General features: G+C 38.7%; 6 protein-coding genes across 6 annotated transcripts; 4 read left to right on the forward strand and 2 right to left on the reverse strand.

Moving 5' to 3' along the window:
• Positions 1–131: 131 nt before the first annotated feature.
• ASPACDRAFT_36236 (DUF5572 domain-containing protein) lies at positions 132–792 on the forward strand (the record flags this gene model as incomplete). Its single annotated transcript, XM_020200192.1, has 2 exons — positions 132–391; positions 462–792. The coding sequence occupies 2 exons, from the start codon at positions 132–134 to the stop codon at positions 790–792; spliced, it is 591 nt and encodes a 196-aa protein (XP_020051902.1).
• Positions 793–1,416: 624 nt separating this feature from the next.
• ASPACDRAFT_36052 (Pumilio-family RNA binding repeat-containing protein) lies at positions 1,417–4,007 on the reverse strand (the record flags this gene model as incomplete). Its single annotated transcript, XM_020200170.1, has 5 exons — positions 1,417–1,633; positions 1,690–1,780; positions 1,833–2,112; positions 2,235–2,861; positions 2,913–4,007. The coding sequence occupies 5 exons, from the start codon at positions 4,005–4,007 to the stop codon at positions 1,417–1,419; spliced, it is 2,310 nt and encodes a 769-aa protein (XP_020051903.1).
• Positions 4,008–7,369: 3,362 nt separating this feature from the next.
• Positions 7,370–9,781, forward strand: ASPACDRAFT_82039 (putative ER to Golgi transport protein (Sly41)). The gene is made up of 4 exons (XM_020206015.1): positions 7,370–7,402; positions 7,461–7,690; positions 7,747–8,169; positions 8,221–9,781. The coding sequence occupies exons 3-4, from the start codon at positions 7,780–7,782 to the stop codon at positions 9,472–9,474; spliced, it is 1,644 nt and encodes a 547-aa protein (XP_020051904.1). The 5' UTR covers positions 7,370–7,402; positions 7,461–7,690; positions 7,747–7,779; the 3' UTR covers positions 9,475–9,781.
• A 436-nt stretch (positions 9,782–10,217) lies between these two features.
• On the forward strand, positions 10,218–13,161 carry ASPACDRAFT_82040 (putative NADH-ubiquinone oxidoreductase, subunit G). Its single transcript, XM_020206016.1, has 7 exons — positions 10,218–10,412; positions 10,469–10,492; positions 10,549–10,600; positions 10,654–10,668; positions 10,733–10,755; positions 10,814–12,695; positions 12,775–13,161. The coding sequence occupies exons 1-7, from the start codon at positions 10,298–10,300 to the stop codon at positions 12,875–12,877; spliced, it is 2,214 nt and encodes a 737-aa protein (XP_020051905.1). The 5' UTR covers positions 10,218–10,297; the 3' UTR covers positions 12,878–13,161.
• An 88-nt stretch (positions 13,162–13,249) lies between these two features.
• Positions 13,250–14,751, reverse strand: ASPACDRAFT_127120 (uncharacterized protein). The gene is made up of 4 exons (XM_020196999.1): positions 14,503–14,751; positions 14,199–14,419; positions 13,838–14,144; positions 13,250–13,785 (listed from the first exon to the last, which is right to left on the reverse strand). Exons 1-4 carry the CDS (start codon positions 14,660–14,662, stop codon positions 13,313–13,315), a joined length of 1,161 nt encoding a protein of 386 aa, XP_020051906.1. The 5' UTR covers positions 14,663–14,751; the 3' UTR covers positions 13,250–13,312.
• Positions 14,752–22,131: 7,380 nt separating this feature from the next.
• Positions 22,132–25,141, forward strand: ASPACDRAFT_36149 (putative cytokinesis regulator (Byr4); the record flags this gene model as incomplete). Its single annotated transcript, XM_020200182.1, has 2 exons — positions 22,132–24,502; positions 24,564–25,141. 2 exons carry the CDS (start codon positions 22,132–22,134, stop codon positions 25,139–25,141), a joined length of 2,949 nt encoding a protein of 982 aa, XP_020051907.1.
• Between the last annotated feature and the right edge of the window lie 84 nt (positions 25,142–25,225).

Raw genomic sequence — 25,225 nt, forward strand, 5'->3', positions numbered from 1 at the left:
CTTGTGTTAGACCGCCTGTCACAAAACCAGGTTCACATGCCGCAGGTCCGCTGGCTTTGACGCATAGATTGCCATCACCTTTGACATTCACTCATGTCCGATATAGTACGTGTTAGCTCCTCAACACGGTCATGAATCCCACGCGCACACCTGCTCTGTGGGAGGCATCGATCCAGTCTTCAGACGAAGCAATTCTCCCGCCTGGAGTCGGGCAGGAAACGTGGGACGCTGAGCTCTTCGAAAGACTTAGTTCTTACCCATTCGAGGACGATCATGAGTTTGCACATGGGCTCTCGATAATTCTCGGCCACCCTGAAATACCAGCGTCAAAGGCCGAGATTGTCCGGGACGATGATGTTACGTTACAGGCTAAATGTTTCTACTTCTCGAGGTTAGAACTTTCACCCGAAAATTTAGAAGCTATAGCTCTAACCATGACTGTTATTGCTCTCTTGGTGCAGGAAAGAGAAACTCCCGACTCCCGTGAACGTTGGAAATTACCAACTATGGTTACAAGCCAGACCTACAGCAGCTGAAGCTGCTGGTCCTATAAACCAGCAGCAACTCAACAGTGTGGTATCTGAAGACCGTGCAAATGCGCGGTTGAAACAAGCAGAACCTGCGTATCCCTCCTCGTTCGCTCATATAGTCGAACTCATTACGACCGGGCAACCCATACCTGGAATTCAGCAGATACCAGACACTATACTCGCTGGCCAAGACACTCCAAGTGCCAGGTCAAGGAGACGGAAGCCGTGGGAGCTGGAAAGCGGCAAGCATGTCGGCAGATGAATGACAACTACGGGCTGATTTCCAAAAAGTTGCTCAAAGAGCCAAGTCGACTCCTTGCCTTTAGTGGATGACCCTCGCGTCCTCGTCAATAGTCCGATATGTCATATTAGTTCATAGGTAACAATAAAAGCTTCTGCAAAGTAGGTAGTACCGGTAAACTGGCAATAATTCATGATTTGTCGTACACCAACCTCTCCCACAAGCACTGTATTTTGACCGCACCTTCCTTGTCTTCTCCTCATACTTGGAACGGTGAATAACAAGAAGCATAGGTAATGTAGTATCAACATCATCTTGCTAGTTCCCCCAGTCGCTTCTTTTCTTCACCTCTTCGGCTTGCTTCAGGTAGATAGAAAAGAGCTGTTTGGATCAAGAGCCACAAAGACACGGCATAGTGCTATAGGAGCGCATATGAATGAAGAAGTTGTGAAATTCGTCCGACTTGGACAAGAATGAATCACGCATCAAGCGCAGCGCAGCCCTTCGAAAGCGCAACGATCAAAGTTGCTAAGTGCAGGCCACTGGGCGTCTACCGGGAACAAATCGACGCGGTAGGTTTTTTGTAGCTCTCGTCACATGGTTGAAGGAATGGGTCTCGGTCTACTCTTGTTCTTGACGTTGTGGTCATCGAAATGGCGGGTAGTTGGGGTTCCACTGAGTTGCGCGACTGAAACGTCCGCCGTGTTGTCCAGGCATCTGGTACCTGTCGTCGCCGAAATTGCCGAAACGATTGACGGAAAAGCCGGCACCTGGCCCGGGACGAGTTGTGTGAGAAGGGTTGCAACATAGCATAGCCACGCGGGAACCGAACTTAGAGCCACGCAAGGACACCATATGTTTTCTATACGTCACGTCAGGATCAAGCACGATGTTATAATATAACAAATGGGTGAATACCTAATATGGCTGGCGACCAACTCACGCTGATGCGGTGAGGCATTTATCAATATCCATTGAATAAGGTAATTGCCATATTGGTCCCCAGCAACTGAATTGAGTCAGACAGCCACAAACAATGAGTAGTTTACGCAGGGACTTACTATCAATCAAAGGCATTCTCGGGCGATCACTGCGGCCTGTGCATACTCGAGCAAGGTAGCGATCTAGGAACTCGGAGCCGCCAATCTTCAGGCATTTTTCCACAATCTTCGAAGCAAATTGGTCCATGCTGTAATCGACTGACCAAGCAAGAATGTGCTCAACGGCGCGGCTTTTGTCGTGTGGGGCACCATGTTCGCAAACATGCTGGATGCACCAGTTTCCAAACTGGCCGTGGGCAAGTATGTCGATCTTCGATAACACCTCTTCGAGAGCAGGGCGCTATGCATCGCGTTAGCAAACATCTAGCAGGGATCATTGAATGTCCTCTGAGCAGCCTGCTCCAGCTTCTCTAGGTCCATTGAAGAACTTCAGAGAACAAAGAAGAAATGATCAAGTGTCACCTTTTCATCCTCGACGCAATTTTCGAATATGTTCTGCACTACCAAACTTCCCGTCTCGCCCAATGCGACTTCGTGCCACATCCCGCATAGTGCTTCGTTTACTTTCCTCATGATCTGCGGGGGTTCTCCACTCCATCGCAATTCGAACAGCTTCTGCCAGACATGGCATGCGTACCTATGAATGACAGTTTCTGGTATTCGCCGCAGGAGTTCATGGACCATAATCGCTTTATGCTCTTCTGGGACGCAGTCAAAGGCCTTTTGTATCACATGGCAACCGAACGGATCCATACTCAGGCTCAGGGTATTCCCTTTGATAGCATTAGCGATTGCAATGATCTGGTCGGGGGTTCCATGTTCGAAGCAGCGTTGGACGAGAAAGTTCCCGAAGCGGTTTACCATGAGCGGATAGGCTTGATGTACAATCGCCTCTATGATTTCATACTTTTGCTCAGTTGTCCCAACCTTGAGCTTTTGTTGTAAAAATATTGAAGCTTGCTGGTCGTTATTACATACGATCTTATCGACTATATATTTCCAATCGCAAGACACATTTTTGTCAAGCAGTCGTCGGTAGTTGATTGGTTCCAATGGTGAAATGTATGTTTGGCTGGGATTTGTGCCCAACTAAATACATAAGCTCAAGTCAAAGCGACAGAAAGGTGGGACCATTCTTACCGACGAAGCTTGCCATGAGTTAGACGTATTGAACTCTGTGGCTGTTGGTGAGAGTGGGGTTCCAATTGGGCGTTGATGGTATGTATGAATTATTTCAACTTGTTGTTGGTAAGCACCATTGGACCTTTCCAGGGAAGATCTTGAAAGGGTTGACTCGGGACTTGACGCAAAGGCAGCTGGCCATGGAGTACCGTGGCTTGGGAAGCATGGTCCGCCACGGCTATTCTGGGTGAATGAGCGCCGCGGCCCTGGCCCTGGAGCCTGAAGGTACCTAACTTGTTCCCCAGGAATATTGGAATCAAGGGTGAAGGATCCCGAGGCCGGTCCTGAGAAAACTCGGTGTGATTGAAAAACATCGTGGCTCGGCACGCAAGAGTTTGTACTCGAGCCAGTCCAGAATCTGTTAGAGTCCTCGCCATAGGGACTGTTGCAAGGCAAACGGAATGGCTCTCCATAAGGACTTTCCGTGATCGGGCTCATGTTTGTGCTCATCGCTTGCTGGGTTGCAAATGTCCAAAATGCCCGATTCCTGTTGTATGCTCCAGCAGAGAGAGCATCAGACATGTCGGACTGAGAGTCATCTTGCGTATTCCAGCCGTCCTGGATAGAGGTAAAGCCTGTCTGTGACGCATTGAATGCACTTTGCAAATTGGCGATTGTTTGTTCTGTTACTTCACGTCCATTGAATTCGGCTTCAGAAGGGGGTCCGAGTGCTTGGTCTATAGTATGTTTGATCACTCGAGTCTGGACTAATTCCTGCTCTTGCAGGGCTATCTTTGAGTTGGCAGCCAGTAGTTCCTGCTTCAAGCGTAACACCTCGGCCATGTCGATGTGAACTGCCTGCGACCGCTCAGTTTCAACCAGATCAGTTGATGTGCGAGGAATTTCTCCTGATTGTAAACTACTGGGAGACTTGTCAAGGTCTGTATGATCATCACCAAAGTCTGGATTCGTCTCATCGTCAAACATGTGATGGCTATGTCGCTTCAGCAAGTGTTTCTCGCTAGGTATCCTTGAAAACAGGCTCTGGTCCACGGGTAACTTGGCCTCGGACGGCTGAGGCTTGGGAGAAAGCCTTGCTAATATCCTGTCCATCTCGGTGTGGGTATTTGAGGAGACAATATTAAAATGCTCCAACTTCTGCTTCTAGGCTTGTGAGATCTTGGACTGATGGTATTAGTCGCGAAATTCTGACCTTGCTTGATGGGACATCATGGTAAAAGTCATCTGCCGATGTTTGACTGCCTCCGGGAACAGATGATCTCAAAGACTCCGTCACACTGGCTGGAGCCTTGGAATGTGTATGGCTCTAGGATTAATGTACTGCTGTTAGAACTTTATAGCTATTGCATCGTGTTTTAGAGGCTCACTGCGACCTCGCCTCCAAAATTTAGTACATGGAAAGTACTCGCAACACTATGAGGAGGGCCACTGTCGGTGCGGTTCGGCTTGGACGATGTTATTGACATGAGAGACATCATGTGTCGAGTGCCGCCTAATTGAAGTTCTTCGAGATTCGCGACGTTGCACTTGTCCAGTATCAAACGTTAGAGCAGGTGGCTGGAGCAGTTGAAACTCAATGATGCCAATCGTTTCGCAAGGAACGTATAGGTGGTCGTTATTTGAGGATGGACCGGAACGACAATAACTATTGGTAAGATACGACCAGATCCCATCCAGAAAAAGGCAGGGTAGATAGTCACAATATCGGAAAGAGGATATATGAAGCCTTCAGTATCCCTACCGGTCTGTATACTACATGTATAGCAGGGTTAGTACTACAATCCGGAAGTAGCGACGGAGAGTATTGGTTGGTACCTGTAGTACCTACCTGAGTCAAATAGAATGAAGCCCGAAATAGCAATGATTGGAGGAAGTCGCGTGCGAAGGGCCGCTGCCAATGAAAGGTTTCTGCGGGGTTCGGTTGGTAAATTAAGGCACCTACCTAGGTAGTGGCATCATGCCTATCAGTATGTCAAATAAACCGACTGAGGGGGATGATTTTCATTCTTTGCCGATGGTCAATGATAAGAAAATGTTGCAACAGCTTGATAGGTACAGTAAGCAGGAGACTGTCCTAAGAAGTGTACTATGTTCTATAGAATACTCTAAGTAGGTTTCCATACTCACATAGTAAGAGCTATACATACATTATGTATGATCAAAAGCAAGACTGTACGCGAATAAGTATTATGTAAATAAGATGGTGCAGTAGTGGGGTGCTACGGTATTGAACTACCTAAACTTATCTATTAACCTACCTACCTACCTACCTACAGTACTACCTTCTTTTAGAATGGTTCAAAATGTATAAACTTTTACTGTTTTGACTAACGTAATCGGTAAGCGAGTGGACACGGCAAGCGAGTGGGCACCCGCGCCCACCCAAACAGCCTTCTATAAAAAGATGAAGCTTATATATACTATATATCAAAGAATTAATATATTTAATTAGTGTTTTAATATATTGGATATTTTATTTTTATATGTCTAATTGTATTACAATCGCTGCAGCGAGGTGGTGCCCGGCGGTAAGATTGTTTCTTACTGGCAGCTGATTTTTTAAACTGACTTTTATTAATTTAATTAGTTTTATAAATTTTTTTAAATATATTTCTGGTTTTGTTAACGGTGAGGCCGTTTAGACCAGCTATTTAATAATAAGATCTTTTATTTATAGTATTCTATTTTTTTAATTTAATTTATAATTTATTATTTTTCTGCTTAAGCAAAGCAGTCCGGTTGAAGGCGATTTTATATTCTTTTATAATATAGAATAATACTGCTTTTATTTATAAAAACAGACTAATTATATATTTATAAAAAAGTTTTTTAATTATAGTTTTATATTTCTGTAATTACTTTATATTTTTAGACATTTTTAGTACTGTTAATATAGTAGTAGTACTACCGGTTAGAATAGATTTATAGAACTGTATAATTAATTTATTAAAAAATCTCGTCCGGCTGGAATAGAACCAATTCTGAAGTTTTAAAAGTATTATAAATAGTTGACTTTTTAAAGATAAAAAAATATACTTTTAGATATATATTTAAAAAATTAATTTTATTAATATAGTAGATGTTCTGGTAGATCAGCTGTTCTACTAAGCTTCTATATACTTTTTTTAAATAATATAAAGTAAGTAATATTAAGTAGTTAATAAAAGTATAAAAAATATAAAGATATGTAGATAGAAATAATATTATTTTAACTGTATATATTATTAAATTCTGCAGTTAAATAGAAGTTATATCTATTAAAAATTAAAAAACTATATCGTCCTGTCCGCCGGTTTTTAGTAGAAGAAATAAAATATTTACAAAATTAATATAAATCGATATTATTAGAAGTCTAACTATTTAATAATAGATTAATATACTAATTAGAGGAAAGAAAGTCTTAGTACTATACTTTTATATAAATTTTTTTTTAAAAATTAAGTACAGTAATAATACCACACCGGCGGTGTTAATATACTTAATTAAAATTATTTATTTTTAATTTTCTGATTATATAAAAAATAATTTATTTATATAATCAGACTGTATAACTATACGGGTTGTAGCTACTATTTCTATAGTAAAACCGGTTTTATTAAAATTTTAAATATTTTAATTAAAAATATTATATTTCTTTTTTACAGTTTTAATATAGTTAAATTATTTAGTTAAAAGCTTCGGATTTTTATATTTTATATATTAGATATACAATCTTCGAGAGAACTAAGTCTTTAAAACCGGAGTATATTTAATAAAATTATATATTTATTTTTTATTTATAGAGACTGTAGAATCCGAGTTTTATTTTTAAAAAAGAATTATTACTATATTCCGTATGTATACCGGCCGAAGATGAAGCCCATATTTTATAAGTAAGAAAATCTAATTTTTTAAAGTTTTTTTTTAAGAAAAATTAATTTTATAGAGTTAGTATATATATCTGACTGTATTTTAATTTTTTTAAGGCGTTGTTGCAGAATTAAATACAGAATATTAAAAATATTTACAGCTTTTTTAATAAACGGAATTTTGCTATTTTAAATAGTCTTAATAGTAAGGCAGATACGGCCCTCTCGTTCTACCGAAGAATTTAATAATTAAGATATATTTAATAGAATTGTTGGTGGTTGAATTGCTTCAATTCCAAGAACGCGAAGACGACGCGCGCGGGTGCCCACTTGCTTGCTGTGTCCACTCGCTTGCCGTGCCCACTTGCTTACCGATTACGTTAACTTAACTAACTAACTAAACTAGTCAACTAAAGTTGGTTATCTGCAGATGAAAAATAAGAGATTCGTCATCCAGCACTCCGCCGCCGGTCCTGGCAAATGCTACTAACCGGCTACGGATACTACTAGCGTTGCTGGACTAACCCGGAAATTCCCCACGTATCACGTAGTCCTGCTAGGCAACTTCCTCTTACTACTCTACAAATCCCTTTCAGAGAGATACTGGCTGGTTGAGCAGTAGTGCTGGTCTTCTACTAGGTACTGCGCTTCCGACCCTTATAAGCGTTCACTTAACTTACCCCATACTTATCTACAGGCTAGCTTGTTGCCAATTGCTCTGAACTTCCCAAACCTGGTTTCGATGAAGACTACTGATGTTGCCGGCACCTCACAAACTGCGAATGCCACGTCCCTCAGTCTTGTCTATTCTCGAAAAACTGCCATTATCTCATCAGTGTGGCGCGTGCGATACTCTACCTTCTAGGCGCAAAGATCGGTCCTCGCTCATTAGCTTTGATGACCATCACCCAGACTGCACCTTTTCTGGTACGGTGTTACACTTATCCACTTGCCTTGGACCTAGCTAATATTACCAGCAACAGCACCTCTATTGAAATATTAGTACCGATACTCGCATGAGCACGACGGTCGTGACCGGTACTGGGCGACGTTCGTCTATGTTGCTCTCAGAGCTACAGATGCCAGCAAATACACCCGGCTCACAACCAAAGCACATGACCAGTCCGATAGACAAATTTCCGCCGTTCAGCGACGAGTCGTTTGATACGAAAAAGGAGTCAAGGGAACACAACTCGGGTTCCTCAGTCAGATATGCGCCGGCACGCTGGGAGCCGCGAAAGACAGGGCAGTTTCCGTACGATGAATTCGCTGGGAATACGAGACAACGGTCAAGAAAGAGCATTAGCGAGACAATCAGCACGATTAGAACTCGCAATGGTAGCGTGAGTGCTAATGCCCAGGAGCTGGCTGAAGCACTGAAGGCACCAGTCTCATACAGGTTAATTGTAATGATGCATGCTTGCTTATATGTCCTAGCTATGCTGACCCGCTTCTAGACTCTCTGTCTCATTTGGTATCTGACCTCGGCTCTGACAAACACCTCCTCAAAATCGATTTTGAATGCGCTGCCGAAGCCAATCACCTTAACCATGGTACAATTTGCTTTTGTGTCTTTCTGGTGCCTGCTGTTGTCGTCTGTGTCAAGAATGCTACCTTCACTCAAGGATAGCATACCAGCACTTAAGCATGGAATCCACACACCATCGCGCGATATCATTGTTACTGCTTTGCCTTTAGCAATTTTTCAGTTAGCCGGACATATTCTCAGCTCCATGGCTACTTCACAGATACCTGTCTCACTCGTTCACACCATCAAGGGACTATCACCCCTCTTCACGGTCATGGCATATCGTGTGCTATTTCGGATTCGCTACGCCAGAGCGACGTATTTGTCCCTCATTCCGCTAACCCTCGGTGTTATGCTCGCGTGTTCTACGGGGTTTTCCACTAATTTCTTCGGCATTTTATGTGCGCTAGTCGCAGCCCTCGTTTTTGTGTCACAGAACATATTTTCGAAGAAGCTGTTTAACGAAGCGGCACGAGCAGAATCCAACCTTGAGCCGACAAGCCGGCGAAAAATGGACAAGCTGAACTTGCTGTATTACTGCTCTGGTCTAGCTTTTGTCCTGACCCTGCCCATCTGGGTTGTCTGCGAAGGATACCCATTAATATCAGACTTCATGAAGGACGGTGCGATTTCCCTCACAGAAAAAGAGGGCTCTCTTGACCATGGTGCTCTGTTTCTCGAATTCGTATTCAATGGTGTGTCGCATTTTGCACAGAACATCTTGGCGTTCATCCTTCTATCTATGATTTCGCCCGTGTCATACTCTGTTGCATCATTGGTCAAGCGAGTGTTTGTTATTATTGTTGCGATCGTTTGGTTCGGGAGCTCTACAACCCCTGTACAAGGTCTTGGAATTCTCCTCACATTTGTTGGGCTTTATCTATACGATCGCAACAGCCATGATGATTTAGCCGATCAGAGAGCCAACGCCGATCGCTTCCGCGTCAAGGAAACGGTACTTCCGTTGAACGAACGGACACCAGTGAGAGCCCGAGAGCCCACTGGCTTCTCTCCAGCAGCAAGCAAATTTTCGGATCATCAATCCTTGGGCGATTCACCCTCGCATACGAATGACTTGAAGAAGGTGTATGACGGACAGGGCTATGTTCGCCCAAGAGGAAGCAGTACTTCCCGCGCTTGGTTGGCTCCTGGCATCCGGCAACCAGACTACATGGCGCCCTAGTTATTCCTAGGCGTAGCTGCGCCTTGTATTCCTGTCGCCCCTCGTTCTTACGTCTTACTAGCATTTTGCCATCGGCACACGTCTTATCGGATATTATAATGATCGAGGTAGCAATAATGTGGACAATTTTGCGATGTACCTAATCACTGTCTGGAGAATGATGAGGGCGCTACGACCATTCTTTTGTTAGATGGCGTGCCTACGACAAGACTTGGAAAGATATTGGAGCATGACGATTCCATACTTTCGAGTGCAAGTCCATGTTATTTCTATAACTAGAATCTGAGTAGCGGCATGTGATGACTGCCTGGAGGTAATGTCCTCAGAGTTGTTGATTTATAGATCTGGCAATAGGTTTAAAAAATGTAGCAACTGTCAGTAAAGAACTATACCTGCATCAGGCTGACTCATTTTCACTGATGTGAAGACGAAAACAGCCCTAAGGAGCTCCAGCTCAGTGCAAATGTTCTAGGGCTATGTAGCAGAGGAGGAAGAGACATCGGAACCCTGCCACCTACAATAATCATGCCCGTGAAATGAGTTTATAAGTCTGAAAAGGAAAAGGAAAAAGAAGGAGGACGGAGGGACAGAGCTTGTTTATAGGAAGAGAAGAGGCGCCCCGGAAGATTTATTTTGCCGCATAACCGAACCAATCCGCGGGCGGCAATTTGCGAGTGACGCCCCGACTCGTGTCTGGCAGAATCCGAGTCAGACCAAAAGTGCTCTCTCCAACGAAGGACCTATCCTGCCACCCTGTTACTACCTACTCTCCAGGTGGATGCCGCTCTTGTTCACCCTTATAACATTTGACTCTCCTCACATTATGCGGCCGCAGCTATATCGTGCGGCCGCCCGGCTCATCCGGGTCCCAAAGGTCAACCATCTCAGGACCTTCGCAACGACATTCCCTCGCTCTGCCGAGGTGGAACTCACTATCGGTCAGTCTCTGCGATATTGAAGCCACTTCAATGCCTCCACTAACGCATCCCTTCAGATGGAAAGAAGGTTTCGGTAGAAGGTGACTCAGTCTCCCTTGTGCAATCTCTGAACTCCCTTCTTACATGACTTGAACAGCTGGCTCGGCTCTTATCCAAGCTTGTGAAAAGGCAGGTGCGACAGTACCCAGGTAAGAAGTACTCAATGAAGACATGGTGAACGCAAATTGACCGACCTAAATAGATATTGTTACCACGAGTAAGCTGCCATCATTGTAACGTCTTTCCTAACAGAATGACACGCTTTGCTAATACCATTCCAGGAAGCTTTTGATTGCAGGTAACTGTATGTGTCTGAGCTTGGATAATTTTCTGTTTCGATACAAATATTGATTTTCTCACAGGCCGTATGTGTCTCGTCGAAGTCGAACGGGCCCCTAAGCCTGTGGCATCATGTGCTTGGCCTGTGCAGCCTGGCATGAACGTCAAAACCAATTCGCCACTGGTGCATAAAGCTAGGGAAGGAGTGATGGAGTTTCTTCTTGCCAATCATCCCCTGGATTGCCCTATTTGCGATCAAGGTGGAGAGTGTGATCTCCAGGACCAATCTATGCGGTATGGTGCTGACCGTGGACGTTTCCACGAGGTCGGAGGCAAGCGTGCTGTCGAAGACAAGAATATTGGGCCTCTTGTTAAAACCTCTATGAATCGCTGTATCCACTGTACGCGTTGTGTTCGATTTATGAATGATGTTGCCGGAGCCCCCGAACTCGGCACCACCGGCAGAGGAAACGACATGCAAATCGGTACATACTTGGAGAAGAACCTCGACTCCGAGCTTTCTGGCAATATCATCGATCTTTGTCCAGTTGGAGCTCTTACATCCAAGCCTTACGCTTTTCGTGCTCGCCCCTGGGAATTGAAGCACACTGAGTCTATTGACGTGCATGACGCTCTGGGGTCGAACATAAGAATAGACACCAGAGGCATGGAAGTGATGCGGATACTTCCGAGGCTGAACGATGATATCAACGAGGAATGGATCAACGACAAATCTCGGTTTGCTTGTGATGGCCTCAAGACCCAAAGACTCACAACGCCCTTGATTCGTCGGGAAGGGAAATTTGTTCCCGCGACTTGGGAGCAAGCTTTGTCCGAGATTTCATCAGCCCACCAGCGACTTCATGTGACGGAGAATGAGTTCAAGGCCGTTGCCGGGCATCTTGTCGATGCCGAAACATTAGTGGCCATGAAGGATCTGGCCAATAAGCTTGGGTCCGACAACCTTGCACTAGATCAGCCTGGTGGCAGTTCCCCGGTTGCGCACGGTGTTGATGTTCGCTCCAACTATCTTTTCAACTCCAAGATCTATGGAATTGAGGAGGCCGATGCAATCCTTCTGGTCGCTACGAACCCTCGCCATGAAGCTTCCGTTCTTAATGCGCGTATTCGCAAGCAATATCTTCGCTCAGATCTTGAAATTGGGCTTGTTGGCGAGGAATTCGAAAGTACTTTCGAATTCGAGCACCTTGGGGCAGACGTTTCCGCTTTGAAAGCTGCTCTTTCTGGAAAGTTCGGAGAGAAGCTTTCTATGGCCAAAAGACCTATGATCATCGTTGGCAGTGCTGCGGCCGAACACCCGGATGCCAAAGTGATTTTCGAGTCCATCGGCAATTTTGTAGAGAAACACGCCAACAATTTCATTACTTCGGAATGGCAAGGATACAACGTTCTTCAACGCGCAGCATCCCGTGCAGCTGCCTATGAAGTGGGCTTCACTACGCCATCTCTAGAAATTACCCAGAGCAAGCCGAAGATGGTTTGGCTTCTTGGTGCTGATGAAGTCGCCCAGAGCGAAATCCCTAGTGACGCCTTTGTCATTTACCAAGGGCATCATGGTGATCGGGGCGCTCAGCTCGCGGATGTTGTTCTGCCCGGCGCAGCGTACACTGAGAAGTCAGGGACCTACATCAACACAGAGGGTCGTGTCCAAGTTACTCGAGCTGCAACTTCTCTGCCTGGGACTGCCCGCGATGACTGGAAGATCATACGTGCTGCCAGTGAATTCCTTAACATACCTCTTCCTTACGATGACATTGAGGCCCTGCGCGACCGTATGGAAGAGATCAGCCCTGTCATGCGCCGATATGACGTGGTTGAACCAACATCGTTGAGCTCATTGAGCAAGGTCCAACTAGTTGATCAGAACAAGGGCACTCAATCCACTAATACGCCTTTCAAGAAAGTCATCAATGATTTCTATTTTACAGACTCAATTTCCCGGAGGTACGTGCTTAACATGCCCCCACACCCTGGTGCTTATTGCCTGAGGTAAATTGCTGTTTGTGGTCTAACTCTATCTCAGTTCCCCGACTATGGCTCGCTGCTCTGCCGCTAAGGCTACCGGAAATCCGGAGACAAACTTCATGGCTGCTGGGGAGATGTCCCCGAAGGCTTTGTATGGCTAGATGTCAGGTTTCTCACTATTACTCCGATTTCTACTTATTGTCTGGTGGTCTAGGCGTTGTCGTTTTAACACCTAAACAACTTTTTTCCTTACTGCTTTTGCCCTAGTCCAATGTTATTATAGTAGAGTACTGTGCTTTCGCTTCGCGTTGTCTTAAAGCTCCCAATAACGCCAAGATAAGTCTCAAACCACACCAGCAGTGGTCAAGTTGTACATAAGAAAATCTGAATGATAGCTGGAGGTACGGCAAGCCCGATATTCCTATCGCAATGCTGGGGTACTGTCTGTCAAATGTGAGTGTCTACATTGCACAATAATTAGTTAAGATCTGCTACGCTTGGATTCCCTCTAAAGGATATTGCAAAAAGCAAGTACCAATCAAGAACCACCTTTGTATTGCCTAAAATGGTCTGGAGCTTTGGCTGTTAGGTTAATATCATAATTCATCATCATCCGTTTCCCCCATGCTGTCCTTGGCTTCTTTGTTTTCATGTCGATCTATTCGTACAGTAGCTGTCGCATTTCCCCTCGTCCTCGGAAAGGGAGGCTCTCGTCGCTGTGGACTTAATTGTTTCTTGCTTATGGACTGCGAATGAGTTTGATGTGGACCAGAATTGCTTATCCGAAGATCAGGACTTGGCAAAGGTCGCATGTCTTCGTCAGTAGTGGACTCATATTCTCCCCCTGAAGGCCGCTGCATCAAGGGTGGCTCATTGTCTGTGCCTGAGTCTGTGCCTGACACCGCTTTAGAGCTATCGTGGCGCTTATCCCGGTCATCTTCCGAATCTTCGAAGCCGGTACCACTCCCCAACACCTCATAAGACGGTGTCGAAGCTGAACCATTCGCTCGCCTCTTAGCAGCAGTAGTTTGTCTAGATCCGCCCCGTTGTGTTTCTTGAGTTCGGAACTCTATTGGTTTTGTCAGCTTAGAAATACGTAGCATATCGCGGTTAGCACCTACCTTCCTCCGGAGCAACCTCCGTGGTGGCTATTACGCGCTGTTGGTTGCGGATTTTCAACTTTTTCTCATTGAGAAGCTGCATTAAGTTGTTCATTAGCTGTTCTTCGTGCCGAGTCTTGACGCCCATGAGCTCGTTAAGCTGGGCATCGAGACCTTTGATGGTCTGTTCAGCAGCGCGGTAGCGATCCAGGAGGATTGAACAACGTCTTTCGAGGAATTCAGCTCTCTCTGCCGATGTAGAAGTCCAGTCATAGAGGTGGATGGCCTGTTCGTCGTTTTGCTTCAACACTAAAGTCCCGAATTTTTGCTTGGTAATGTCAGTAGGGCGACTTGGTGGAGGCGGCATTAGACTTGAACATACAGTTATTGTTTGTACTCTTTTCCGTATCACGATTTTTATCTCTTTATCCTGGATTTCGGAGGAGCCACTTATGATGGCTAACGCTTCTAGCCCTGCAAATAAATCCTGTTCCTTCCCACATTGTTCTGCTTGTCCAAGCACATGGAGAATGATTCGAGTCCAGTCGTCCTCGGTACCTTGATAATTCTTTGAGCGATACAAGTTGAGGTGAGACTGCCGTACTATCAGCGAATAGCATTAGCATACGATGCGACTGATAGAAGAGGCAGGTTTCCCTTCACTTGGAGGATAGCACTCAACATACCTGCCCCACTGAACGGGCACTCTCCTTCTGTCCCAACAAGATCCAAATCTAGTGCGGAAGGACCACGACGGGTAACGTGCAGCAGTACGCACGCTTTGGGTTCATCGGATCTCGGAAAACGCAGAATCCGCGGGGGTTGGTTACTGTTATTGATAGACATATTGGTCTACAGATTGGAGGTCCAGAGGGAGAATTACAAGACACAGCTTGCTACTTGCCGGTGAAATATAGGATAAGATATCTTCAGTCCATTCGACGGGTCTTTGCTGGGCACCTTTTGATACATCCTGACTTGAATCATGAGGAGCGATAGTTAGTTAGCTAAGTTGACTTACTAAGCATTGTAGGCAACACTCTTGACTCCGTCAGACTAGGCTCCCAGTGATTTGATGTATTTCACTTAGTCATGTTCCGTAACGTAATCAGTAAGCGAGTCGGCCATGTAAGCCACCTATGGATTACATATAAAATAGCTGATTTTCAAATCACATTAGCTTTACCATTTTCTATTAAATCTGTTTAGATTGAAGATCAAAAGCTATATATATATATAATCTTATGTATATACAGTATAAAATTTTATTAATCTTTATCTGTTTAGTCATACACTATTTACAGATCTTACATAAATTATACACTGTATTAGAAAATCACTACTGATAAATAATAGATCTGAATAAAGAAAAAACTAATTTATTAAATTAAATAAACTCTGAGATTATATATCACCAATTTTCTAAGGTATATATCCTGAGGTTGTTGAGATATTCAAAGATTAAAATCGGCTATTGTATATAATACATGGGTCGCCGACTGGCTTACATGGCCGACTTGCTTACAGATTACATAGACTAACTAGTTAACATAATCGTCAGCCGAGCGGTGAACACAGTTCATATGAACTTTTTTTTGCGTACACGTGGAACGTTCCTACAGTATGTGATGCCAAGCCTTTTATATAAATAGAAATATTCTATATAATTCTATAAATTACAGTTTTTTATTATTAAAATTCAACTTTTTCTTATATTTCTTTAAGTTTATTATATACTTTATTTTAAATACTTACTAAGTACTTTATAAATATCTACTAAGTATTTTTTAAATATAGATTTTTATAAAATTATTAAACTTAGTTCTACAGAAGAAGAATATTTAATTTAAATAATTTTTTAAATAGTTATTAAATACTCAAAAATTAATTTATATTTAAAAACTGTTACTATTAATCTTTCTGATTTAGATAAAGATATTATCTTTAACTATTTATTTTTAAAATATATTAATAATTTTTTTAAATATCTAAAAACTATACTATATAAATATATATATATAGTTTTACTATATAGATTTTTAAATATTAAAATTAGTATTTTAATTAGTAATATTAATATATAATTATTTATTAACTATTTTAGAACTATTTACTAACTGTTTAGTAAATATAATATAATAAGTATTAAGTAAATAGCTTAAAATAAACACTCTTTTTATTTTTTTTAATTTAAATTAAAAGATAGTTTTAGAAATATTCTAATATTTTTTTAATATAAGTTTTTAAGCCAGTCTTTTTTATTCTATTATTATATTTTTATTAATAAAGACTTTTAGAAGTATTTTTAAAATATATATTAAAATATAAAGATTTTGAAAAACGGATACTACTAAACAGAATATTTATACATAAATAATTTTAAAATATTTATTAATTATTTTTAAAATATTTATTAACTACTTTCTAGCTACTATAAAATAAAATATAGATTTTTTTATAATTAAAAGTTTTATATAAAAATTTTTAATTTATAAATCTATATTTAAATATTCTATTTAATCAGTATTTATTATTTTTAATTATTTATAAACTACTTTCAAAATACTTACTAACTATTTTAACATTTATATAAAAATTATATATTTTATATAATCGGTATTTATAAGACTGGAGGCTTTTTAAAAAAATATTAAAAAATTATAATTTAAAATTATATAATTTTTAATTTTATTTTTTAAAAAAGCTTTTTATTAATAATAATATATTATTTAAAAAATTATGATATATTTAAATTACTATTATTACAGTAGAAATACTGTAGTAAGTAGTTTCTAAATAATTTTAAAATATTATTTATAAAAAATAATATTTTTAAAGTTTAAAATATTTAATCTATACTATTTATAATACAGGCTTTTCTATTTTAATTTTTAAAAATTTAAATTTATATTTTTATTTTATTTTTATTTCTTATAATATTTATAAATATTTTCTACCGCCGCTAATAAAAATATTAGAAAAAATTTTTAAAAAATAAAATAGTTTATTCAGCAGATCTGTAATTTAAATATAATAATAAATAAATATTTTTTTAAATATTTTTTAACTAGTTTTAAACTATTTATTAAATATTTATATAATTTAATTTTTTTAAAATCTATAATTTAAGAATTTTTGCCGCTAATATAATATATTTATATTTATTAAACTATATTTAAACTTTTCTAATAAAAATAAAATTAGTTTTATTATTTAAAAATAATATTTTTTAATGAATTTAAATAAACAGATTGTTAATAAACTAATCTTTTTATTAAATACTAATTTTTTTACTTATATAAATATTTTATAAATACTTACTAAGCAGTTACTAACTATTTATTTATTAATTTTTAATATTTAATTATATATTTAAAATTAATATTATAAAATAAATAAAGTTATAAGTTTTTAAATTTATAAAAAACAGCTTCAACTACTTATTTATTTAAAATTATTTAAAATTAATATATTATATAAACAGCTTAGATTAAATAATATAAATAAAATTTTTTTTATAATTTTTTTTAAAAATTAGAATAAAAGTAAATATTTATTAAGTATTTTAAAACTACTTATTAAATATTTTAATATAATAATTTTTTTTATATTTTTACTACTTTTAATATTACTGATAGATATTATCTACTTTTGAAATAAGTTTTTTTTTTAGAAAAAAATTACTAGAAAAGTCTATTACTTTTTTATTTTATTTATAATAGTAGATTTTATAAAGTAGTTTTTAATATAGATATTAAAGTATAGTAGTAAGAATCTTATTAATTATTTATTAAATATTTAGAATTTAAATATTATTTTTTTAAAGATTAATCTATAGTATTAGAATTATATATGATAATTATAATATTTGATTATTTTTTACTATATTTATTTTTAGTATATAATATTAAAAATTATTAAAATAAGAAATAAGGATTCTTCTTCTGAAAGTCTTTATAATTAAATATTTTTTTAAATATTTAATTATTTATAGAATATAAAAACAATTCTGTTATTAACTGGACTAACTAAAAAATATAATTATTAAAATAGATTTAATTAAAGTCTGTTTTAGAATTTCTTTAATTTTTTATAATTATTTATAATATTATACTAATGCAGTTAAGCAATCTTATTAAAAGTTTTATATATTAAAAAAATATTTAATTTTAATAGAAACAGTAAAAAAATAAATACTTTTTAACTACTTTTTAAACAGTTTCTAAATACTTAGAAATTATTTAAAAAAAGTTTAAATTTATAATTTATATTTTAGTTTTATAAAGCTTAATCGGAGTAATATTAATTGATATAATAATTATTTTAATTTTAATTATTTTTATTTATATTATATTTTTACTGTTGAGGCTAATTATATATATTAAATAAATTTAGATAATAATAAATATTTATAAACTATTTAGAAAATATTTATAAACTAACTATTTTTTAAAAAAATATAAAAAAATTTATTTTATATTATTAAGTTAAAAATCTGATTAATTTAGTTTTTTTAATTTTTAATTTTTATTTTTAAAAAATTAATAATATAATTATTTTTTCAGATATTCTTTCAGATAGATAAGACTTAGTATAATATGTTTAATTTTTTTAAATAATTTTTAAATATTTATAAACTATTTAAATTAATTTTTTTAGAGGGATCTGCGTCAGACTACTTTAATTAATTTTTTAAATTTAAAATAAAAATATTAAAAGCTCAAAATTTAAAAAGCTTCAAACTAAACTTGATAAATAAAAAGCTGAGATTAAAAAATAAAAAGAAGAAATATATAAAAAGATTTTATAAAATAAAAAATATAAATTTAATCTTTTTAAATACTACTACTGTTTATAAAAATTTGATTTAAATAATTACTAAATAATTTTAAAATATTTAATAAGTATTTTTAATATATTTTTATAGCTTCTATACTACAGAATATTTTTATAAATTTTATATAAAAAAATACAGTAAAAGTATTAGTCTAATATATATTAGATTTTTAATAATTCTAAATATTTTTAATTTTTTAAAAATTATATATTTTATTTTTTATAATATTTTTTATTTTTATATATTCTGATTTAATATATATATCAGTACTCTGATATTAATTTATAAAAATCTATATTTTTTTAATTTTTATATATTTTAAATTTATTTTTTTTAAATATTTTAAAAAAGTAGTTTTTTAATTGCTGAAGTATTTCTATATTAATTAAATATATATTTTAAATTTAATTTTTTTTATAAATTTAAATAATTTTAAAATATTTATTAAATATTTTTAAAATAATTAAATTATATTAATATTATTATTAATTTTTTCAGCTGTACCACCAGCCGTAATTAAATACAGATTTTTAATAATTAAAAAAAAATTAATATATTTTTAAATATTATAATAATAAGACTTATTATTATAATTCTTATAAAATATTAAGTTTTTAAAGTAAAAAATAATATTATATATATTAATAATATATAGCTAAGTAGTTAGTAAATATTTTTTTAAATATTTTTTAAATAATTAAATATATTTATTTTATTAATTTTATTTAATAAAAATTCAAAAATATTAAAAATATAATTATTTTACATTTTTTAATTAAAAAAGCCAGCAGCAGAGCTGGCAGCAGAAATATTAATAAAATTAATAATTTTAAAATTATTAAAAATATTATAAAATTATTTAAATTTTTTATTATCAAAAAGATTTTTTTATTAGATTAAATAATTAGTAAGCAGTTTTAAAATATTTATTAAATAATTAATAAATATTTACTATCAGCTGAGTTTATTTTATTCTAGCTAACTCAGTCTTCTTTATTATTTTTATTTAAAATTATATTATTATAAAACTGTATATATAAATATAGATTATTTATATTAAAAAACTGCTTTTAAAATAGTTAAAAAGTAGTTAATATAATATTATATAAATAAATAAAAAATATTTATTTTATATTTACCGTATTTATTTATATAATAGTAGATCTTACTGTAATAAATCTGAATTTTACTATTTATATTTTAAATAGTTAATAAATATTTATTAAATAGTTAGAAAGTAATTAAAAATTTATAATATTAAATTTAAATAATTTAAAATAACCGGCTTCGATTTTATATAAGTATTATATATATTAGGACTATTTTATTTAAAATTTATTAGTTTTTTATTTAAAAAATTATTTTAAAATTATTTTTTATTTAAAAATTATTTTAAAATTATTTTTTATTATAAAAATAATAATAAATAACAAACAAGATTTTTAATAAATAGTTATATTTATATTTTCGCTCAGTTGAGCTATAGTTGCGGATGTAGAAAAAAAATAATTAATAATAGAAAATATAATATATAAATATATTAAAAAAGATAATATAAAATAAAATTTTCTGTTTATATAGATAATCAGATTATTTGGAAGTTATATAATTAAGCTGCTTATTAAGCAGTTTTCGTTCCACGCGATCCGAAAAAGCAGCACAGCTGATCTGCAACCACAGCCAAGCGAGCCAGGCAATCGAGCGAGCCAGCTGTATTTTGAAAAGAAGAGCTAATTCTTAAATCTTAGTATCTCAGCAATCTATGTAGTTATAAGATTAAAAACTTAATATAAGCTATATAAATACTAAGAAAGTATTACTAAGAAGCTAACAATAATCCAAAGCTCTAAATAGTTATAGTATACAAGATATACAAAGATGAAATATAACTGTATTTTATATAAAATTATTTCTATCTATAATCAGTTTCTATTTATATATTATAAAGTAAAGTACTATCTAGAGTGTCTTTATATCATATACTAAGTATAAATCTAATTTAGTAAGAAGTAGTCGAGCTATTCGACTTTTAAATTAGTTGTTATGTATAGAATTAATACTGAGTTTACAGCTGGCTCGCTCGCTTGCCTGGCTCGCTCAGCTGACGATTACGTTAGTTAAACTTCGTTAGGTGTTATACCTTGCGGGGAAATGTATTTGGTACGGTTTACAAACTTACCGCCTGCTTTCTTCGGCCGCTCTGCCGCCCTCCGCACAGACTCCCGCATCCCATCAAAACACTACAGACTGTGTAAGGGGGGCCATGGTCCACCCGCTCACCGCTTATTATCTACACTTACAGACTACTCCGTATATCGTTCTCGTACTAGCAATCCTACCACTGACGGTACTCAGTAAGATCATATACGATTGTCAGTGAAGCCCTAATTAGTAATTTCAGATCTGCTGGTTTTGTCTCAAGCTGTAAGTATCATTTGCTAAAGAACCTCAGATCATTCCTGTATAGGAAGCGGTGCGAGCTGAGATAGAGGCGATAGATCGATGGCAGTGGCAAAAAACAACAATCGTAAAGAACCGAACCGAGTATATTCAAGTCCCAGTAGTAGCCATCAAAAGATCTATTCATACCGGTCGACTTCGTCCCTTAAAATCCTTCAACATCCATCAACAACAGGGGTGAGAAGACGTCCAAAAGTAACTTGCTTGCTTGGTTGGCAATTGACTCACTCTACGCACTCTGCGCTATTAAAACCATACCGAGCAATACATACTTAATTGGTCATGAACTTGATGGCTACCACCGCCCTTTACGGGCCTCCGGCGGAAAATCTTCAGAATATAACAGACTAAATGCTAAGGAGATTAGCGATGCTTGTTAACATCTGATTTGTGATTGCCGCCTTGCCCCTATTTCACGTGGATAATTTAGCGCATAGTTCTCAGTGGGTGGGTGCATGGTTTCTAGCCTTCAAGTTCTTTATACCCTTACCTAGATAAGGTGCTGCACATTACCCAAGCGGAATCCGTCCAGCCGCCGTCGCCTCCACCACCACCACCACCACCACCACTACCACGCGCTTACTACCTTGCACGGCTAGGAGTGCTACGTAAGGTCTCGTGGATTTCGTGTACTGGACTTGTCCACAGAGTCCTATCTTTTTAAACTTGTGCAAACATGTCAACTTGACGGCTGCTAAGACTGCAAATTCCATATGGTCAATATCAGCTCCAAGCATATCTCACTGTTTTGATTATAACCCTCCTGTCCTCCATCTCATTTCCATGCCACTTCATCATTGACCTACACGAGCAATCACAGGCTGGGCTAAAGGGTGTTTTGTTTCTGCTATTGACGCTGCGTATAGGAGCATCTGCCGATTGACTGGTCCTCTCCCGCGCGGGATGACTCAGTTTCTTCAATTTCGTGTCAGCGCTGGAGTGCCCTGAGCCTGTCATCAATCTTTAAAAACACCCTGGACATTGTGTTACCTTTTGCAGATGGTCTTTTACGCGGAACATGGCTGCTTTGACCCTCGAATTACGAAGTGGCGACGAGGAATCGATCGAGTGTTGGGATGGCGATGAAGACCTGCAATGCTATGAGGAATTCCAGCTGCGAGCGGCATCAAGTGCGACCTCTGTGACAAACTCATCGGTCCGTCATTCAGTGCATCGGGACTCCATATCTTCTCGTCGCTCTGCACGCTCGGATTTGGAATCAAACGGCGGTGGCGATGAGGACTGGCAAGTTCAGTTGCTGGACAACGATGAGATGATCACTGAAGAGGCTATTGCTTCTGCCAAACATGCCGGAATACCTCTGCCCATAAATGTCCCTAAATCAGCCCTTGTTGGTGGTACCATCAAACGCCTTGGGCGGAGGAAACCCAACACAAACACGGTCGACGATTGGGCTGATGACGTGGATTTTCCTGGTCCCGACGGAATACTGCAGTTGAGAGAGCCTTTGGATACGTCTTTTCCTGAGGCGCTACGACAAGTCAGCTCCGCTGCAGTAAGTCCTATCAAAGCATCGGCATCAGCTACATGGGATACTGACATCTCAACGCGACTACAACCGGCCTTGTCAATCCCGGCAATCCCCCGAATGGACGACGATACGGACGACGCTCATGATATCCCTACAATCAAAGTTGCGAGACCTCGTTCGCCAGACAGGCCCTCGCTTGTCAATAATTTCATGCTTCATAAGGACCACTGTTCAGGGGACGATTGTGAGCAAGACTTTGAATTACCAAACGGTGATTTACCGTTGCGACTTACTCCTCGCAATGCCAGTGCAGGGCCTTTGAGCCCTTCTACAGAAGAAATCGAGTTAGATTGGTCCGAAGGCAGTATTGGGGTCCGGTTTGGTGGGGCCACTAGGGAGCATCGATCGAACCCGTCATCTATGTCCGTTGTGAGCCCAAGCGCTTCTAGCTGTCTCACGGCTGAAAGTGAAGACGACGGCCTCGATGGTCTCGTTATTCCTGAAGAGCCTTTAGACTTAGAATCCCATTTCAAAAAAAGGGGAGCGCCTGTAGATCAGGACCTGGCTTGCGCAAAGCCTCCTTGTGTCAGTCAAGCTTCAAACAGAAGTGACGATTTCTTTTCCGAACTTGAGATCGAGGACGGACTATTTGATCCTCAAAGGCTCTCGATAAACCCGAACATTAAGTGCAAACCCGAAAACTCTCGAAGTCCTGTGCGACACTCCACAACGACTCTCACGTTCACTAACATGACAATATCTCCTAAATCTCGGATTCCGCGTCTATCCGGTCCCGATCGCCCACACTCGACAAATTTAGAGACTGTCTCGGAGAGTGGTGCGCCTCTTTCACAGTTCAGAGAATTACAGACCCTAGTTGGGAACCATTCAGCACAATATTCTGTGTCCAGCCTCCCTTCTGTTCAGCAATCTTCGACGTCTCATCGACGGCACACAAGTCGAATGAGCAAGGAACCTTTTGCAAGCGACGGTGTCCCTTTCGGCAGGTGTCTGGCCTCTAAGCGTTCAATGCCAACAATGCGTGATGCACAGCACAGCGCCACGTCGCCCTTGGGTCAATGTTTTTCCAGCTACTCTGATGTGTCAAGTTCAATGTCTAAATCTATGTACCGTCCTAAAACCCCAGTAGATTGCTTGGGGCACGACGTGAAAGGGCTCATGCGAAAAGCACAAGTGCCTTTCATCCCTGCTGGAGCGTCAGAAAAGCAGTCGCACCATGCAAGCCTTAAAAACCACCGTCAAAATCGTCGAAATAACCTTAACAGTTCGAACGATTCCTTCCTTACAAGCTACGCCGCTCGATCCTCGCGAAATGGTCATGACATGTTTAGTAGGAGTCATTCTGAATCTAGTCCAGAGGCCTTGACCACTGTTACTAAACGGACAATCACTCGGCCAACTCGACGGCGGAATTTTGGAGATGGATCGGAATTGGCTCTGTTCGATGATTTGCCTACATCTACCTCTGCGGAAAGTAGATTTGTGAAACATCCCTCCGGACGGGGTGTCCCACGATCATTCACAAATAAGCTGGGTCGCAGCCCGACTGTTTCTCCCAAAACAGAAACAATCTCCCGGTCAACCTCCAGTAACTTGGCCGCATCTCTCAACTTCGATAATACCCCCAGGTTTGCACGAGACACTAATGCATCAAGGAATGCAAGGGAACAGCGCATAGCCTCTTTGTCATCGAATTCCAAACTTCGCGAGAGCCATCCACTTGCTCCTCTTGGCTCGAACGCAAGAACCTCCAATATCTCCCGGATGCCTTCCAGCTCGGTTGCCAGCAGAGGCAAGAAGGGTAAGGCCACTGCGCTGCATGTTTCTAGGCCCCATCTAATTAAGCCACTGGGCACCGGTGTACAGGAGGCCAAGTGTAAGTCAGGCTTTCCCGCGCGGCAAGTGAGAAAACCGTGGCTAATGATTTTACACTTCAGCGATCAATGGTATGCGATACAATCCGAAATCCTTCTCTTGGGAGGGGAATGAGAGCTCTGTTCGTGCCTTTGAGACAAGTGCACCAAAATCTCCAAAGCCAACACCCGCTCTCATCACAAATATCGGAGCCATGCAGAATGTGCAGGTTGTTGGCGGGATGGTATTTGACCCGCGACGTATGTGCTGGCTGAAACTGGCGCCGTCGCAGCCTGGGCGGGATGGGTTGGTAGCTATTCAGGACGAAGATGATGTCTTTGCTAGTCTCGATGACTTGAAAGAAGGCTCTGGCATGGTAGGTGGGCGATCATCAACTAATCATGAGGACCCTTGCCTTGCAGCAAGCGGAGACGACCGAAGCTACGGCGACTCCTCAGACGAATGGCCCATAACGGAGGAATTTGATGTTGGGCCCGAGTTCATCAGGAGACAGCGCGCTGAGGAAGAGAAATGGAGGCGCAAGGTGGAAAAATGGACGAGACTTGATTGTGCAAAGCTCGGAGATGGCTGGAGATGGGCTATCCGAGATCTGGTACGCTTCAACGGCACTGTCAATGCCCCGGACGTTCACCATGTATGAAAGGCTATTGCCGCGGTTGCGGCTAAGGGTAGGCTGGTAGATCGAGATACCACATCTGCAGCGGTGCGACTCAATTCTGCTGCC

Source organism: Aspergillus aculeatus (genome assembly GCF_001890905.1).
Source record: "Aspergillus aculeatus ATCC 16872 unplaced genomic scaffold ASPACscaffold_20, whole genome shotgun sequence".
Taxonomy (NCBI): Eukaryota; Fungi; Ascomycota; class Eurotiomycetes; order Eurotiales; family Aspergillaceae; genus Aspergillus; species Aspergillus aculeatus.

Bases quoted from the DNA above. Each gene is read 5' to 3' on its own strand.
- ASPACDRAFT_82039 (XM_020206015.1), top strand. From the start codon at position 7,780: ATGAGCACGACGGTCGTGACCGGTACTGGGCGACGTTCGTCTATGTTG. The intron at 8,170-8,220 runs GTAATGATGCAT...ACCCGCTTCTAG, and splicing joins CAGTCTCATACAGGTTAATT to ACTCTCTGTCTCATTTGGTA.
- ASPACDRAFT_82040 (XM_020206016.1), top strand. From the start codon at position 10,298: ATGCGGCCGCAGCTATATCGTGCGGCCGCCCGGCTCATCCGGGTCCCA. The intron at 10,493-10,548 runs GTGACTCAGTCT...TGACTTGAACAG, and splicing joins AAAGAAGGTTTCGGTAGAAG to CTGGCTCGGCTCTTATCCAA. The intron at 12,696-12,774 runs GTACGTGCTTAA...ACTCTATCTCAG, and splicing joins ACAGACTCAATTTCCCGGAG to TTCCCCGACTATGGCTCGCT.
- ASPACDRAFT_127120 (XM_020196999.1), bottom strand. From the start codon at position 14,662: ATGTCTATCAATAACAGTAACCAACCCCCGCGGATTCTGCGTTTTCCG. The intron at 14,420-14,502 runs GTATGTTGAGTG...ATTCGCTGATAG, and splicing joins GTGCCCGTTCAGTGGGGCAG to TACGGCAGTCTCACCTCAAC. The intron at 13,786-13,837 runs GTAGGTGCTAAC...CAAAACCAATAG, and splicing joins GGAGGTTGCTCCGGAGGAAG to AGTTCCGAACTCAAGAAACA.